At 38.7% G+C, this 17,753-nt stretch overlaps 1 protein-coding gene across 1 annotated transcript; it reads left to right on the top strand.

Annotated features, from left to right (window-relative positions):
• The first annotated feature begins 483 nt into the window (after window positions 1–483).
• Window positions 484–16,719, top strand: LOC146662412 (uncharacterized). The gene is made up of 7 exons (XM_085417891.1): window positions 484–515; window positions 9,790–10,569; window positions 12,058–12,126; window positions 13,767–13,837; window positions 13,956–13,993; window positions 14,076–14,237; window positions 15,666–16,719. Exons 1-3 carry the CDS (start codon window positions 484–486, stop codon window positions 12,122–12,124), a joined length of 879 nt encoding a protein of 292 aa, XP_085274017.1. The 3' UTR covers window positions 12,125–12,126; window positions 13,767–13,837; window positions 13,956–13,993; window positions 14,076–14,237; window positions 15,666–16,719.
• Window positions 16,720–17,753: the final 1,034 nt, after the last annotated feature.

The raw sequence follows: 17,753 nt of genomic DNA, 5'->3' as shown, positions 1-17,753 counted from the left end.
AAGTGCCCCTCCTGATTCCCCTTGCACATGGTGAGCAAGCAAACAAACCTTATGACAACAGCAAAAGCCACAACATGAAAATTAAAAGGAGCTATCCATCTGGGAGTGAAAAAAGAAGGACCAAAATGTTGTTAGTCCAGTCTTAACTAAGAGAGTAAGACACTTAAATATTCGCATTTTTGTTTAGTCGTTTAACATTAGTTAACTTTGCTAGTGCACTGTAAAACCCAACAGTGCATCTTACTAAAAGAAGTAAGTTGTTCTTACTCAGTTCTGAAAAATAGTTAAAGTAACTTTCATGAAGTGTGTTAGGTAGACCCAAAAGTATACATATGATATAATAACTTTATTGTAATAAGTACACATTATGTTTTTGTAACGTTTTAAGTACTGTTGCTTTAAACTGTTTAAGTTGTGCTAATTCATTTGTATTAGTCATCATCCACAGCCCCGCCCCCAGTGTTTTGCCTGGACTTGTCGGCCATGAGACAGGATCCTCGTCAAGAGAGTGGAAAGTACAAGATAAAGTTATTTTTATGTTTTTTTGTTAATGCTTACTTCTAGCATACAAAACGTACATTTATCAGACTGCTTTGTTTTAGTTGTACTTCGTTGTAATTTATCAGACTACTTTGTTGTAGTAGCTCGTAACTTAGCTTGCCAGCACACAATTCCCGCCTAGCGCTGTATGGAGTCTGCCTTCACAATTTAAAAAATTAACGGTTGGTGGCTTGTTTCAATCAATAGTTGGTAAGTAGTCTGATTTTTGCAAACTGCATGCCACAAAACCTTTGGTAAAATCAGTGTTTATGCTTTTCTGACTCTGACCTTTATCAAGTTCAAATGTAGCCTACTTTTGCACAGTGAAAATAGTAGAAAATTTATTTAGTGTTAATTTTAAGAGTTTAACGGACAAGTTCGCCTTCACAAATTTTGAATATGATGGTTAGTGGCATTTTAGTCGCGAAATAATTTACCTTTTCAAAGCTGCACTGCACCAAACCTAAACGTTTCTGACTCTGTACTTTCCAAGGGTTAGCCTATTGTGTACTTCACTTGTGTAAAATTGCTTTATTATTTTATAACGTATAGAGTAGTTGACCAACCTGAATTGAAAATGAACTGTAGTGTACGGTGGCCCCTAGAGACAAAGCATGTATAAACTCCAAAACACTTACAAATTCCAAATAGCACGCACAAACTCCTCAACACATACAAAATCCAAAACACATGCAAACTCCAAAACACATGCAAAATCCAAAACACGTACAAAATCCAAGACACGTACAAAATTCAAAACACATACAAAATCCAAAACACGTACAAAATCCAAAACACATGCAAAATCCAAAACACGTACAAAATCCAAAACACGTGCAAAATCCAAAACACGTACAAAATTCAAAACACATGCAAACTCCAAATCACAACGGAAGTGCTCCAGGACGCTAGGGGCAGTGTTGAGCTCGATTTGTAAAATAAACGGCAAGTTTGTTGCAAACACATGGGCTCTAGTCTCCGTTGCGCTTCCCAGGTTGCCTAGCAACTATGATACTAACAGCTGGAAACGTGTCATACAACTTTTTTTGACAGAAATGAAGGAGAACATATTTTTTTTCATTTGTTTGTTTGTTTCTACAAGAGCTTTGTGTGATTTGATAAGTATCTGAGGCTGAGACCACAGGACAGTAAAACATGATTTTTGGGCTTCATTTCTGTACTGAACAGTCATTTAAGATTAGCTAGTAAATAACAATTAGCTAATGTTGTTCATGAGACTAAAGTCATATCACTTTGGTAATGTAAATATAATATGGACAATATTATGGTTATTATATTAGTCATTATTAGGTATTACAGCAGTGAACATGAACTCTTTGTCAAATACTGAGCTTCAGTACAGATTCAAGTTGCAGTTATTTACATGTCTTACCACCTTAAATCTTCACTCAAAGACAAGTATATAGGAATGACTGCCAAATTTATTTGCCACTGAAGCCGAAGGATGGCATCTGAATAAAACCTCTCTTGACATGCCTAGATGACATTAAAGCTTGGTTGGCTCTAAACTTTTTAAATTTGAATGAAAAGAAAACAGATTTGTTGGTGTTTGGACCCAGTGGCCCCTGTGAGTCCTCTTCTTTTCATTTGGAACCCCTGGAGGTTTATTTTAAACCTGTTGTTACTGCCCTTGGTTTTAAGTTGGACCAGTCCATTTTTATCATTTAAGGCGACTGGCAAGAGTGAAATCGTTTCTTTCTAGGCAGCACTTTGAAACCGTGATCCATGCTTTTATTTCTTCCCCTGTGGACTACTGTAACGCACTTTATGTGGGGGTCAGTCAGTTGTTACTCTGACATCTGCAGCTGGTTCAAAATGTATATTGACAGTGCATATATAGGTGTATCATATATAAGAGACAAATGTTGTTCCTTCAGTATGTTGGCATTACTAAATTTGGCTCAAATGCTTACATACATGTGTAAAAAGAAAATGTACAAGCTGTGAGCTGTTTCAAATCAAATCACTTTTATTGTCACATCACATGTGCAGGTACATTGGTACAGCACATGTGAGTGAAATTCTTGTGTGCGAGCTTCACAAGCAACAGAGTTGTGCAAAATACAATAATGTAAACAAGCAAAATACAAGAATGGCTACATCTGAAACTAATAAATATATGTACAATATATAATAGTATATATATGTTTCTGATAAAATGAAGAGTAGACTGATGTATTAAATATTCCTTTATTGGGTGAGAAAATCAGACCATGTCATAACTGCTTTAAGTCATACAGAATAGATATCAGAGCTTTAAACAGGCTGACGTCTGCTAAATGGGTCAAACTGGGCAGAAAGTATACAAACACATAACATCCTTATAGAATATGATGTAACACTATAGATCAACTTACCTCAGAATATATAAAGCATATAAACAATTACAGCAATATGATGCAACAAACACAGCAGTGCTACTGATCCAAAATACTCAAAGCTTCATAGAACTGAAACAAACATTTATTTTTAGTTCCATTCTGCTGCTGATACAGACTTTAGGTTTCTGAACATTAAACTTGTTGCTGCCTTTCATAGTGCGTAACTTGAAGGCCCTGAGTACTTTCTCCCACACTGGAAACACTGGAATGATAAAATTATTTGAACATTACCTAATAAGACTGATTCAGGACAGACAATTAGTTATTTTAAACTTTTCTAGCAGTCCTTCACAAACAGGGAACAGTCTGTCTATTCTCTCCATCTGTTCAGTTCAGTTCAGTTCATTTTTATTTCAAACATTTCAAACATGTGCCTTCACAATCATTACAAAATATCATTCCATTATTTGTTTGAAAAGGAGTAGGCTGAAGTATTTACTTATTTGTCCCTACCCCCTCAAGTTTTACCTCTCATTCATTTAATTTTTTTTTGTCTTAAATTAAACAAACAACATATGAAACATATAAACATATGAAGTAAAACAAAACATAACATACATAAATCAAAAACAAGAAATTAGCAAGCCCCACCACAGTATAGTTTCTTTCATATGAAAAATACAGAATGTGTATATTTGCAGATACACAAGTTATGGAAAAACAACAAACCAAAACAAAACAAAAAAACAACCAAAAAAGAACCGCAACACCATTTCCAGCAACATTACCGTCCTGGGTTAACCCCGTTTTCTTCATTCTTATACTTATTTAAAATTAGGTTTTTATATTTTACTTTAAACTGTTTTATGTTTTGACTGTCTTTTATTTCTTCTGTTAGACTGTTCCATAATTTAACTCCTGCAATTGAGATTGACATAGTTCTTAAAGTTGTTCTAGCACTTTGTATTTTTAAATTCCATTTCCCTCTTAAGTTATACCCACCTTCTCTTTCTATGAACAATTTACAGATTTCTTTGGGAAGCAATTTATTTCTGACTTTATACATTATTTGCGCTGTTTTAAGCTTCACCAAGTCTTGGAATTTAATAGCTTGCATTTTGACAAAGAGTGCATTTGTATGGTCCCTGTACCCTACATTATTTATTAATCTAATGGCCCTTTTCTGTATTATAGTTATTGTTTGTGTGTTACTTTTGTATGTGTTTCCCCAGACCTCTACACAGTAGCTCATATATGGCAGTAGTAAAGCACAGTATAAAATGTGCAGTGCTTTCTGATCCAACATATGCTTTGCTTTTCCCAGGACGGCAATGCCCCGTGCCAATTTCCCCCGAACATAAGTAATGTGTGGCTTCCAACAGAGCTTGTGGTCAATGATCACCCCAAGAAATTTTATTTCATTTACTCTTTCTAAATATACATTGTCAACACATATTTCTACTTCGATGTTTTTCTTTTGGTTTCCAAACAACATAAATTTGGTTTTATCGAGATTCAATGATAATTTATTTATATCAAACCACTTCTTTAATATCGTTAATTCCTGTGTGATCATTTCCAAAACCTGTGGCAATTCCCCACCTGCACACAGTATATTTGTGTCATCTGCAAATATTACAAACTTTAAAATCTCCGATACTCTGCAGATATCATTTAAGTACATAATAAACATTTTTGGACCCAGTACTGAACCTTGAGGTACTCCACAAGCTATATCCATCAAATTAGATTTATATTCATTTATTTGTACATATTGTTGCCTATTCCCTACATAGCTTTTTAACCATTCCAAAACCACTCCCCTAAACCCGTACTTTTCCAGTTTTTTTAATAGAATTTCATGATTAACAGTATCAAACGCCTTCTTTAGATCTAAGAAAACTCCGAGCGCATACCTCTTATTATCCATACATTCCGTTATCTTTTCCATTAAATCTATCAGTGCCAAAGCTGTTGATCTGTTGTTTCTGAACCCATACTGACTATCTGTCATTAATTCATATTTTTCCACAAAACTGTCAAATCTTTTTAGGAAGAGTTTTTCCAGTATCTTAGAGAACTGGGAGAGTATTGACACTGGTCTATAGTTTGTAAAATTATGTCTTTCACCGGTTTTGTAAATGGGAATAACTTTAGCAACTTTCATTTTTTGTGGAAAAACTCCTTTTTGAAACGACAAGTTGAATATATATTTTAATGGTTTTACGATACCATCAATAACTGTCTTTACCGTTACCATATCAATATCATTCCAGTCTGTACTGGTTTTGTTCTTAAGTCCTCTAACCATGTCATAAATCTCTTTCTCTTCCACTGCTCTTAAAAACATTGAGCTATGTTACGATTCGGTGTTGTCAGTGTTTTGTTTTAGGCGTGACTGTAATGTGTTTCCTGCTTTACTTTGAAAGTCTGTCTTATCTCAGTGTTTTCAGTTTACGCTTTCTTGTCTCGTCAGTTCTGATTTGCCCCAGCTGTGTTTCCCTCCTGTTGTCCATTCCCTGATTGCTCCCTCTATGTATTTAAACCCTGTGTTTCAGTGTGTCATGGTCGCGATCTCCCCCGTTGTAAATAGTTTGGTGTTTTGTTATAAATAAATAGTCTGTTGTAAATACTTTCGTTATGGGATATTTTTGTTTTGGGATTTTGGTGGAGAGCCTTCGTGGTTTTACTTTCTTTATCTTTATTTTTCTACGTTGCACCCCGGTTGCCTAGGCCGGGGTGTAACATATGGGGGCTCGTCCGGGATTGCCTTCGCTGGGGGGTCCGGGGACCGCCCCAGCCTTTGTCGTCTGCTGGAGGGTCCGTGGGACCGCTCCAGCCTTCATTCGCCTTCGCTGGAGGGTCCGTGGGACCACTCCAGCCTTCATCCGCCTTCGCTGGAGGGTCCGAGGGACCGCTCCAGCCTTCGTCGTCTGCTGGAGGGTCAGTGGGACCGCTCCAGCCTTCATCAGTTTCATCTGCCTTCGCTTTAGCCGTCCGTCTTCGCTGGAGGGTCCGAGGGACCGCTCCAGCCTTCGTCGTCTGCTGGAGGGTCAGTGGGACCGCTCCAGCCTTCATCAGCCTTCGTCCGTCTTCGCTGGAGGGTCCGTTGGAGGGACCGCTTCAGCCTTCGTCCGCCTTCGCTGGAGGATCCGAGGGACCGCTCCAGCCTTCTGCAGCTGGTGGGCTGCGTGTCCGTGTGTGCAGCTGGTGGGCTGCGTGTCCGTGTGTGCAGCTGGCGGGCTGCGTGTCCATGTGTGCAGCTGGTGAGCTGCTCATCCGCCTTCGCTGGAGCGTCCAAGTGACCGCTCCAGCCTTCATCCGCTTCTGCTGGAGGGTCCGAGGGACCGCTCCAGCCTTCGTCGTCTGCTGGAGGGTCAGTGGGACCGCTCCAGCCTTCATCAGCTTCGTCTGCCTTCGCTGAGGGGAGGGTCCGTGGGACCGCCCCAGCCTTTGTCGTCGCTGGAGGGTCCGTGGGACCGCTCCAGCCTTCATCCGCCTTCGCTGGAGGGTCCGTGGGACTGCTCCAGCCTTCGTCGTCTGCTGGAGGGTCAGTGGGACCGCTCCAGCCTTCATCGGCTTCATCTGTCTGGATCAAACTTTTCACTTGGTGTTAAATGTTTGATTTTTGGGTGGGGGGAACTGTTACGATTCGGTGTTGTCAGTGTTTTGTTTTAGGCGTGACTGTAATGTGTTTCCTGCTTTACTTTGAAAGTCTGTCTTATCTCAGTGTTTTCAGTTTACGCTTTCTTGTCTCGTCAGTTCTGATTTGCCCCAGCTGTGTTTCCCTCCTGTTGTCCATTCCCTGATTGCTCCCTCTATGTATTTAAACCCTGTGTTTCAGTGTGTCATGGTCGCGATCTCCCCCGTTGTAAATAGTTTGGTGTTTTGTTATAAATAAATAGTCTGTTGTAAATACTTTCGTTATGGGATATTTTTGTTTTGGGATTTTGGTGGAGAGCCTTCGTGGTTTTACTTTCTTTATCTTTATTTTTCTACGTTGCACCCCGGTTGCCTAGGCCGGGGTGTAACAGCTACTATTCCTTTCAATATTTTCACCAGTGTCCCTTTCTATTCCATCAACCTTTATTTCTTCTGCCAGTTTTGGCCCTATGTTTACGAAGAATTCATTAAAGCCATTTACTATCTCCTCCATGTTATTAATACTTCTTGTCCCTTCTATAAAGTACCCAGGGTAATCATTATTCCTTGATTCATTTTTGATTATTCTGTTTAATACATTCCATATATCTCTTGTGTTATCTTTATTGTGTTCTAACCTTTTAATGTAATACTCTCTTTTACAGGATCTCATTATATTAGTTAATTTATTTTTGTAAGTTTTATACTTCATTTCAGTTTCTATTGTTCTCTTTTTTATGAATTCTCGATATAAGGTATTCTTTTTTTTGCTGGCATTTTGTAGTCCTTTTGTCATCCATGGTCTTCCTGCATAGTTGTGTTTCCTATTGATTTCAATTACTGGGCAGTTTTTATCAAGTAATGTGTTAAATGTTCTTAAAAATCCTTCGTAAGCTTTATTAACTTCTGTTTGTTCATACACAATATTCCAATCTTGCTTTAAAAGTTCATTTCTAAGACAATTTAAGGTCTTCTCTGTTCTTATTCTTTTGTAAATAATCTTATGTCCATCGTTGTTCACTTTATAATGGCAATTATACGATGCAAAGACTGGTAAATGGTCACTTATATCATTGATTAACAGCCCACTTTTTATCTTTCCTTCTATTATATTTGTAAATATATTATCTAATAGAGTTGCACAATGAGATGTTATTCTGGTCGGTCTTGTTATCAGTGGAAATAAACCGATGCTGTACATGGAATCAATAAATTCTTCTGTACTCTTATTATGATTTGGATTCAATAAGTCAATATTAAAGTCCCCACAAATAAACATTCTTTTCTGATTTATATTTGTAAATAAGTCCTCCATATTATCCTTAAATATCTCAATCTTAGATCCTGGTGTTCTATATATACAACTGACAATTAGGTTTTTCCTTTTTTCTATACTTATTTCCACTGATAAACATTCCATCACTCCATCAATAACAGTTGTCATTCTTCCCATTCTTTTGTACTTTAGGTTTTTATCAATGTAAAGTGCCACCCCACCTCCTTTCTTGTTGATCCTGTCTACATGAAGGAATTCATATCCATTTATTTTAAAGTCTTCTTCTTTTCCAGGAGTTATCCAGGTCTCCGATATGGCTATCACATTGAATGGCTGTTCAAACTGTGTTATGTAGTCTTTGATGGATTGAAAGTTTGCATATAAGCTTCGACTATTAAAGTGAACCATTGTTATACCCTGTTCTACCTTGAATTCCTTTTTAAGTTGCTCATTTGTATAATAATTGCATTCATTTGTCTTATTGTTAAAGAAATTACAATCAGGATCTATGTTGCTGTCATACATCAATGTCTTATTTTCAATATCTATATGAGTTGTTAGTTGAAAATTGTCAGACATCTGCGTTGGTTGTGCACTTGGACGGTCACATCATATTTAGCACTTGTGATATTATTCTGTTATTATATGTTACCTTATATATGTAATCAAAGTAGTTGAATTAGAATACTGCTGTAGATCACATTATACCCTTTAATATAGAGTGTGTGAGCTGTATGTAGTTTAGTTCTCATTATACTTTTGAGTTAACAGAACATATTCACATATTAGTTCATTAGATAAATGTGCATCACTCTGTATCCTTGATCTGCTGGGAATGTGTTACACTGTTTTCTTGACATGCTTAAGTGTTGAATCATGAAGAGAAGGTTGTAAGCAGGAGACTCTGTGTCTAAAGACAGGGGAGATAGACAGACCACATTCCACACCCCCACCTTACAGAAAGCAGAGAAACAACTGCCGAGGTCATAACTTAGGCGCTGTAACAGAGAAAAAATGTGATGTTTTGGCTTTTACGACTAGCTGGGGGCCACTAGAGACTATAAAAAGCTGAGCAACCCGTCACCATTTTGAGACATGTGCCTGACCCTCTGGTAGCATCTCTCCCGTCCGGACGTTGTAATGCTCTAACTGTTGAATTGTATGGAAATAAATGATTGTTGATTGAGCATTTATACACCGAGTATTGTCCTTCCTTCAGCCCAAAGATTCAAAGAACTGCGTGATTTCAACACACTGCTTTGCATTTATCGGTTATATTTTTCTAGTTCCGTCATCTCTTTGATGACTAGAACCTTAGCCTGCTCTGGTGTTCCATTTAACTTAATGAATATTTTACAGTCTGACGTCCAAGTTGACTGTATTTTCTTCTGTTTTCTTAATATTCTTGCTTGTCTTGCAATGTCTGCATTTTTCTTGATTAGGTGTTCATTTAAATAAACATTTGTACCTTTTAGCTTTCTTCCTTGCTTGAGCAGTTCTTTTTTCTGTTTTCTATTAACAAAACGAATGATAATGGCAGGTATTTGATTTTTTCTCGGAGGAGGATGGCATCCCTCAATATTTTTACTGTCCATTTCTATACCTTTGCTTTTAAAGAAGGCCATTACCTGCTCTTCCAAAGAGCGTAGCTCTTGCTCGGGTGGCTCCCCTCTCTCTGCTGCTGCTACCCGTGCGTATGTCTGATGCTTGGTTTCCAGTCCTGTCACTATCACATCATTTACTCTTGAATATTGTTCCAGATCTGACACCCGTCCTTCCAGCATAGCAATCTTCTTGTCCTTTTCCTCGCTCTGCCTTCTTAGTTCTTTAATATCATCCATTAAATTGAGTATCAGTTTTTGTTGTTTTGAAATTGTTGTTATTTCTTCAGACATAAAGTTTAGGGATTTCTTTATGTCCTCCAGTTCCTCCTCATTAACGTTGCTCCTCTTAGGCGGCATCTTAACGCTCCTGGGCCTGGTGGAGCAGGAGGATCCTGGGCCTAGTGGCTGCTGGAAGAGCCTGGGCCTGGTGGCTGCTGGAGGATCCTGGGCCTGGTGGAGCAGGAGGATCCTGGGCCTGGTGGCTGCTGGAGGATCCTGGGCCTGGTGGCTGCTGGAAGAGCCTGGGCCTGGTGGCTGCTGGAGGATCCTGGGCCTGGTGGAGCAGGAGGATCCTGGGCCTAGTGGCTGCTGGAAGAGCCTGGGCCTGGTGGCTGCTGGAAGAGCCTGGGCCTGGTGGCTGCTGCAGGATCCTGGGCCTGGTGGAGCAGGAGGATCCTGGGCCTAGTGGCTGCTGGAAGAGCCTGGGCCTGGTGGCTGCTGCAGGATCCTGGGCCTGGTGGCTGCTGGAGGATCCTGGGCCTGGTGGCTGCTGGAAGAGCCTGGGCCTGGTGGCTGCTGGAGGATCCTGGGCCTGGTGGAGCAGGAGGATCCTGGGCCTAGTGGCTGCTGGAAGAGCCTGGGCCTGGTGGCTGCTGGAAGAGCCTGGGCCTGGTGGCTGCTGCAGGATCCTGGGCCTGGTGGAGCAGGAGGATCCTGGGCCTAGTGGCTGCTGGAAGAGCCTGGGCCTGGTGGCTGCTGGAAGAGCCTGGGCCTGGTGGCTGCTGGAGGATCCTGGGCCTGGTGGCTGCTGGAAGAGCCTGGGGGTGATGCTGGCATTCAGAGGGCACTTGGTGCCAGCTGCTGCTGGCTCTTCCTCCTCCTCTTCCTCACATACTGCTGAGATTGTCCTGGTGGATCATCAGGGGTGCAAAGCCTCACAGATGATGTAATGCAGTGGGTCCCTCAGTCTGTTCTCACTCTGGACACTTGCAGGTGTCACACATAGAAATCAAATGTGTGATAAGCTGCAGGATTCAAACACAAGTGTGACTTATAAATACATGTTCATACTTTTATTCCACAATCAGAGAGAAAGAAACAGAGAGAGAGTGCAGGACAGACAGACAGGTGACAGTCTCAGGTGTACACACTGCTACAAAACAGCACCAGAGAAGGAGGATTTAGTGTTTGTGTCATTACGAGTGCTAAACAAGAAGAGTTCCCAGATGGTACAGTGGACACATGTGTGACTCCTGTGATTAAAGCATCTTTCTTTCAGCTTAAGGAGTGAACCGTCAGCTGACTGACATGACTGACTTTAATTACGCGTAAAATCATCACATTCTCTGTAAGATTAAAGTCAGCTATTGAACGGCGAATATTTTGAAGTGAAGGCTTTAAAACCAAGTTAGTACAAACGTCGCTAATGTCACATAACTTTCCCGACATGTTGCCAACAGTAATGTTTTAATGTTCTTCATTATAAAAACATTTGCGCATAAATAAGTGACATAATATTCAGTACTTACTTCTGGAAGTTTACTCTTCGTCCGCTCCGCTTCCGCCGTTTTTTTTTGGCAAAATTATCCAAACCACCGCCGCGCTATGAAGTCTGGGATATGTTGGGCCATGAAGGCTACACAGACCCATCCTTAAAATTCAGGGAAATTAAGGACGCATTTGAGGGCCGCATTTTGAGCAGCCTTTGAATTGGGACGGTCTTTGTCGTGTCGCTGTGACATAATCGGCCTTAAAATGCGGCCTTTAAGGCTGCAGACCCCAAATCCGGTCATTGGTACTTCCTGGCTTGTGTAGTTACTAGGTAACAAAAGCTCAACACTGCCCCTAGCGTCCTGGAGCACTTCCGTTGTGTTTTGGATTTTGCATGTGTTTTGGAGTTTGCGCGTGTTTTGGGGTTTGCACGTGTTTTGGATTTTGCACGTGTTTTGTATTTTGCACGTGTTTTGTATTTTGTACGTGTTTTGTATTTTGCATGTGTTTTGTATTTTGCACGTGTTTTGGATTTTGCATGTGTTTTGTATTTTGCATGTGTTTTGTATTTTGCACGTGTTTTGTATTTTGTACGTGTTTTGTATTTTGCATGTGTTTTGTATTTTGTAAGTGTTTTGGATTTTGTACGTGTTTTGGATTTTGCATGTTTTTTGTATTTTGTACGTGTTTTGTCTTTTGCATGTGTTTTTTATTTTGTAAGTGTTTTGGAGCTTGCATGTGTTTTGGATTTTGCACGTGTTTTGGATTTTGTAAGTGTTTTGGAGTTTGTACGTGCTTTGTCTCTAGGGGCCACCGTAGTAGTGCAAGAATAAATCTTACTGTTTTCCAAGCTTGTGTTATTCAGATTGACTGTTTTTAAGTGAAGTAAAAGTAAAAACTGTTCTGCTAGCTTTCTGTCCTCATGGCTTTTGTGTTATTACAGTCTGACGATTGAAGGAGCAGTAGCATGCCGAGAGATCATCCAGCACTGCACTAAAGACAACCAGTAAAGGTGATTTTAAAACGATTTGGTATCAAAATGTGGAATTGCAAGTTGTGTAGTTTGTCTAGTTTTTCTACTGCCATAAAAGTCATGTTGTTGAAGCATTATCGGCTCAACCATGGTCAGTACTCCACAATTTCACCCTTACCCTGTCTCTACAACACATGCATGTGTACATTTAATACATTTAATTCATTAAAGATACACATGTCAACAATGCACACTCCCACGCAAAGAAAAGACGGTTCTTATCCAGATTTGAATAATTATGGATTTTGTTGCTCTATGTGTAATTTTAAAAAGCCATTTATTGAAAGCCAAATGTTTATCCATCTGAGGGGGCATTTAAAACGAAAAGAAACTGTTCAATGTCCTTTCAAGAACTGCAATTTTAAAACCAATGTCTACTCAACCTTCAATGCCCACAAATGCAGAGACCACCAAAATTCAACAAGTTACGATGAAGGCATTGTGCAAAGTGTTATAAATGTAGAACAAAAAGATGACATGCAGCTTGATTCAATAGAGTCATCAGATGACAATCAAGTGGCATCCACCAGTGAAATCAGTGGAATTGAGGGTTTAGAAGAGCAGTTGCAATACAATCTGGCTGGATTTTTCTTGAAAATGCAGACCCTTCTCCATGTGTCCCAGAGAGCAACACAGGAGATTATTGAGCATATTGATCAGTTGTTTTTGTTATCACAACCTTTGGTTAGAAAATCAGTTGTAGATATACTGAAAAAGCACAACTGTACATATACGGACAAACTGGTGGATGAGATTTGTCAGGCAGTTTCTGATAGTAATGTTTTACATAAATGTGTCACATCTGAAGGACCACTATCTACAGCAAAGAGGAGGAAATCATATTATGAAGAAAATTTTCCATATGTCAAACCTGTGGAGTATTTAATTGAATCGTCAAAGCACACTTATATGTATGTGCCTATTCTCACATCTTTGCAATTGTTGTTGAAAAAAAATGATGTGCTTGAAGAAATTAAACAAGCACCCACACAGATTCCTGGACATTTCATGTCATTTTGTGATGGATCCTACTACCAGGAAAATGTTCTACTGTCACAAGAGGGATAGAAATTGTCAATGATACTTTATGTGGATGATTTTGATCACAAACCCACTTGGTACCTCAAAGAAAATACATAAAGTCTTTGCAGTTTATTGGACACTGGAAAACTTTCCAGTTAAATCTTGTTCTGCTCTACACTGCACCCAGCTTGCTCTGCTGTGCAATTCCAATGATGTACGCCAGTTTGGGTGTAAGGAAATGCTGTCACCACTCTTAAATGATCTGAAAACTCTTGAAGAAGTAGGTGCCTACATTGAGACTCTTGGTGAATGTCTTAAAGGCACTGTCTACTCTGTTGTGGCAGACAACCTTCTGCCCATGGACTTGCTGGTTTCAATGAGAGTTTCAGGTCTACATATTTCTGTAGGTTTTGTCATGCCACCCAAACAGAAATGCAAACAGAAAATGCTGTTACAGGGAATTATGTAATGAGAACAAAAGATGCTCATGATAATTATTGTGCAAGAGCTTCAGAATGATGACATTAAGGAAAACTATGGTGTTAAAAACACCTGTGTTCCTTCTGACCATCTCTCTTTCTTTCATCCTGTCACAGGCTTCCCACCTGACTTCCTACACGACCTGTTTGAAGGTGTCATTTCAGTGGAGTTGGCACATTGTTTAAAGGTTTGATTTCTAAGAGATATTTTAACTTAGAAGACTTAAACAGAGCAATTCTGCACTTTCCATACCAACATTCTGACAAAGTTAATCGCCCTCATCCAATAACCTCAAATTTTGCCAGGCGAGGGACCATGGCCAGCACTCTTTCATGAGACACAGGTAAGTACAACTATGTATATAACATTTGCTGCTCATATAGTATGCTGTGTTTTGCTTATAATATTTTTGGAATTCTCTTCAGCTCTACTTTGAATTTCATCGGATCACCAATCAGAATCTGCCACATGTGTTTTATGCTGCGCTGGATGATTATGCTCCTCAGCTGACTGGACTTTACAAAAAGAGGAAAACTGGACGGGTCGGTGAAAGGATGGAGCAGCTTTTGTCGGCATATGGAAAATAGGTATTTAAAAGATACTAATTATTATTCTGCTTGCTTGGCAGTTGCCATTGTTATGTGTTTGTTTATTATATATATATATATATATATATATATATATATATATATATATATATATATATATATATATTAGGGCTGCCACAAACGATTATTTTGATAGTCGACTAGTCACCGATTATTTTTGCGATTAGTCGACTAATCAGATCATCATCCACTGAACGTAAAAGTACAGCTTATTGCACCAGCAGCATCTGCTCTTATATAACTATCATTAGCTTACAGCTTTAAGTGTTTAAGGTCTGTGCTAACTAAAAATAAAGACAAGATGATAGTTAATTGAATTCTAATTAAATGTGCAGATTGTTTCGGTGGAGTTTAATAAACTCAGCCGATTTACTCAGGAACAAATAAAATACTGAAAAAAGCCAAACAATAACATTTTTAAGTTATCTAAGTGACTTGTATATGTTTAACCTGAGTAGGGCGGTGGGTTTGAAAACGATATGCCGGGAGTCCGGTGCTCTCATGGCCCCCGGCTAGCTATCGAGCTAGTGGGTAACAGACGCCTCCGAAAACGTCGGAGCGCTTTTGAAAATATGTGGTGTCTTGATAAACTGAGCAGATATTTGAGGTTTACACAGCTACATTCTCGCCTGAAAATATGTTAAACGTTTATTTTGTGACCCAGAAAGAATAATAAGAGTAATATTAAAACTAACTAGCTGCCGCCATTGTTGACAACTGCGCTGGGCCGCGCTATGAATTCTGGGACACAGTTTCTTCTTCTTCGGGGTTTAACGGCAGCTGGCATCCTTGTACATGCAGTACTGCCATCTTCTGTTTCAGTCCGTTATTACACTCTTAAATCCTGCTACTTATTCCTGCTTTTGGGATCTTACAAAGCTTCAAATGACGCGTCGACTATTAAATCAGTCGTCGACGATTTTGATAGTCGACGTAATCGTGACTAGTCGACTAATCGTGGCAGCCCTAATACATATATATATATATATATATATATATATATATATATATATATATATATATATATATGGACACAAACGACATCTATGCAACTAGAACAGCAGTTCTGGCCGGCCTACCAATGTACCTCAGAGATTTTCAAAACATGCAAGGTACTTTGGTATTACAATAATTTGCACATTTGAATTTAAAAAAGGTTGAAAGGAGTTTATAAGTCATCTGGACTTGGGTTGAAAGTTGAAGACGTGAAGTTGAATGACTTATAAACTTCTTTCATCCTTGATTTGACTACCTGGATGAATGAAAAATGAACCTTCACTGTCAACTTAAAACATGTTATGATATATAGAATTTGAAAAACTGAAGAAAGGTGCCTGAACATTTGTATTTATGCTTTTAACAGAGATATTACAGATGAATAATTGTGCACTCTGTATTATATCTTAGGGTGAAATTGAGTTCTATGAAGCCATAGAATTGCTCTGGTTGCTGATGTCGATGAAGAGGAGGTGCCTGGAGGAGTTCCTTTCTCACCACGCCAAGTGTTCATAGAACTTGAAGATCAGTTTGTTATGACTCATCACTCATGGACTGATGCCCTGGTGTCTTTGTTTGGGCTAATCTATGCTCTGCATCTGAGCTATCCTATGAAGTATACTGGCTTTTTTGAGTTCATTCAAGTAGTGTTGCTGAAGCTAGACGATGAGAGAAAGCAACTAAAACCAAAATTGCAGACACTAAAAAATGAGCTTGTGCAGATGATGTTTGTTTTTCACTGGTCACTATATTCGTGCTTTTTCAGTTATCTGTGAATGGCTTCAATAGTTTTATTTGTTCTGGGTAATTAGCTTTCTAAAAGGCAATGTGGAGAAAGCTAAGAATAAGGAGAAAATCCATATTTGACGTTTTGTTTGTGATTGAAAAAAATCTTCACATAGTGTGTAATCTTAAGCTTATTTCTAAAAACATATTTTAGTTACATGGAAATCTTTTGCGAGATAACTGATAATTAGTCAATATGTACAGTATACTTTCATGCTTTATTTTTTAATTGTGTGATGAGTGCCATTTCACTCGAGGTCTGGGCAAAACTGTTGCGAAGCCACAAATACCTTTGAGAATACTTTTTGTTAGTGACATCCTTAGTTCAGCTGTTTTCTATAGTTGCATTGCTGTAGTGCATGTGATTTCATTATTATACTAAATGTTACTTAAAATTGTGATTGTTATGGCTCTAATTGCCTCTAGACTATTGTTTTTTTATGATGTACACCTATGTATCAGGTCTACATGACTAAATTTGTGTTTTGTACATTTAATCGATTTTCAAAATGCTACAAAAAACATTCAAAATTCCCTAAAAGTGCAAGTTTTAAAATGCCTAATTATTTGTTATTTGATAATGGCTTTAGCAGTCATAGGTTATGACTGAAAGTATGGTTGTATTCATTCTGTATTTTCTCTGCAGTTAAAGTTAATAAAAACTGAATGGAAAGAATAATAGCTTGGTTTTGCGTTAATAGTACTTGAACCATTTGGTGCAATCGGTTTCCCCAATAGGATTAAGTTGTTTAAATACAACTATTTAAGTTAATTTAACTTAATTTGAATATGAGCATGTAACACTTTAAATAAGTTTGAATAAATACAGCATCTTAGTACAAGAAATTTAATGGTTTAAGTTGAAACATACTAAATACAATGAGTAAATAAACATAATGCATTTGAGTTACATTATCATATTTGCTTTGGGTTCTTGGGACTCTAATAAAGTACTTAAATAACCCCAAACTGTTTAAGTTATAAAACTTGAATCAATTGGTGCAATCGGTTTCCCCAAATCATTTGAGTTAACTTAACTTGTCAGGTTTTACAGTGTTTAGCAAATATGTTAAATGCTTATAAATTTCACCAAAACACCCATTTTTTATTAAATAGTTTATTTTGTGTTTTAATCTCCTGCCTATGTGTTTTGAGTCTATGTGTATTTGTGTGGTTGTGAAATGCATGATGACGTAGGCGTGTGCATGTGTGCCCCAGTCACAGTTCCTTCCAGCGTGGCCGGAGGAAAGCCTAGCAGACATACAACACACACAACTCATGGTTTTCTGTATTTCCATATGTTACAGTGATTGACAGTAAAGAGCCCAGAGATCCAGTACTGTCTCCTGCCTCCTACTTAAAGGCCAGACCACAGGTGTCAGGCAACAGGCGTAACAGGGATTACACTAACATAGCTGCCTAGTTTGTCCAGCAGTCAGGTGACCAGGAGACAGAGCCGGGACACCAGCAGTTGACTTGTAGCTAGTGTAGCAAGCAGGCTAAAAGACTGTAGAAGCTCATAACTACAGTGTTAACATTTCATAAGTTGGTCTTGGGCTTTAATAAACATGGTCTCTGCCATTTTTAGATTAACATTTTTTTCTAGATTTGAAATCAGTTAACTTGAACTGTACTGCTTTTTGATTGTTAAGTGATGTGATTAAAGCTGTGTCGAATTAATGTAACAGAACAGAATTAATACTCTGGTGATAA

Source organism: Rhamphochromis longiceps, linkage group LG9 (genome assembly GCF_057381845.1).
Source record: "Rhamphochromis longiceps isolate RC_006_pf linkage group LG9, R_longiceps_female_GT1.1, whole genome shotgun sequence".
Classification (NCBI taxonomy): domain Eukaryota; kingdom Metazoa; phylum Chordata; class Actinopteri; order Cichliformes; family Cichlidae; genus Rhamphochromis; species Rhamphochromis longiceps.
The sequence above is the reverse complement of the archived record's forward strand: the minus strand, read 5'-3'. Positions and strand labels throughout refer to the sequence as shown.

Excerpts from the sequence above, each read along its gene's own strand:
- LOC146662412 (XM_085417891.1), top strand. The coding sequence starts at position 484 with ATGAGACAGGATCCTCGTCAAGAGAGTGGAAA. Across the intron at positions 516-9,789 it reads CCTCGTCAAGAGAGTGGAAA|GAGGATCCTGGGCCTAGTGG; the intron begins GTACAAGATAAA and ends CTGGTGGAGCAG. Across the intron at positions 10,570-12,057 it reads TGCAAAGCCTCACAGATGAT|TCTGACGATTGAAGGAGCAG; the intron begins GTAATGCAGTGG and ends GTGTTATTACAG.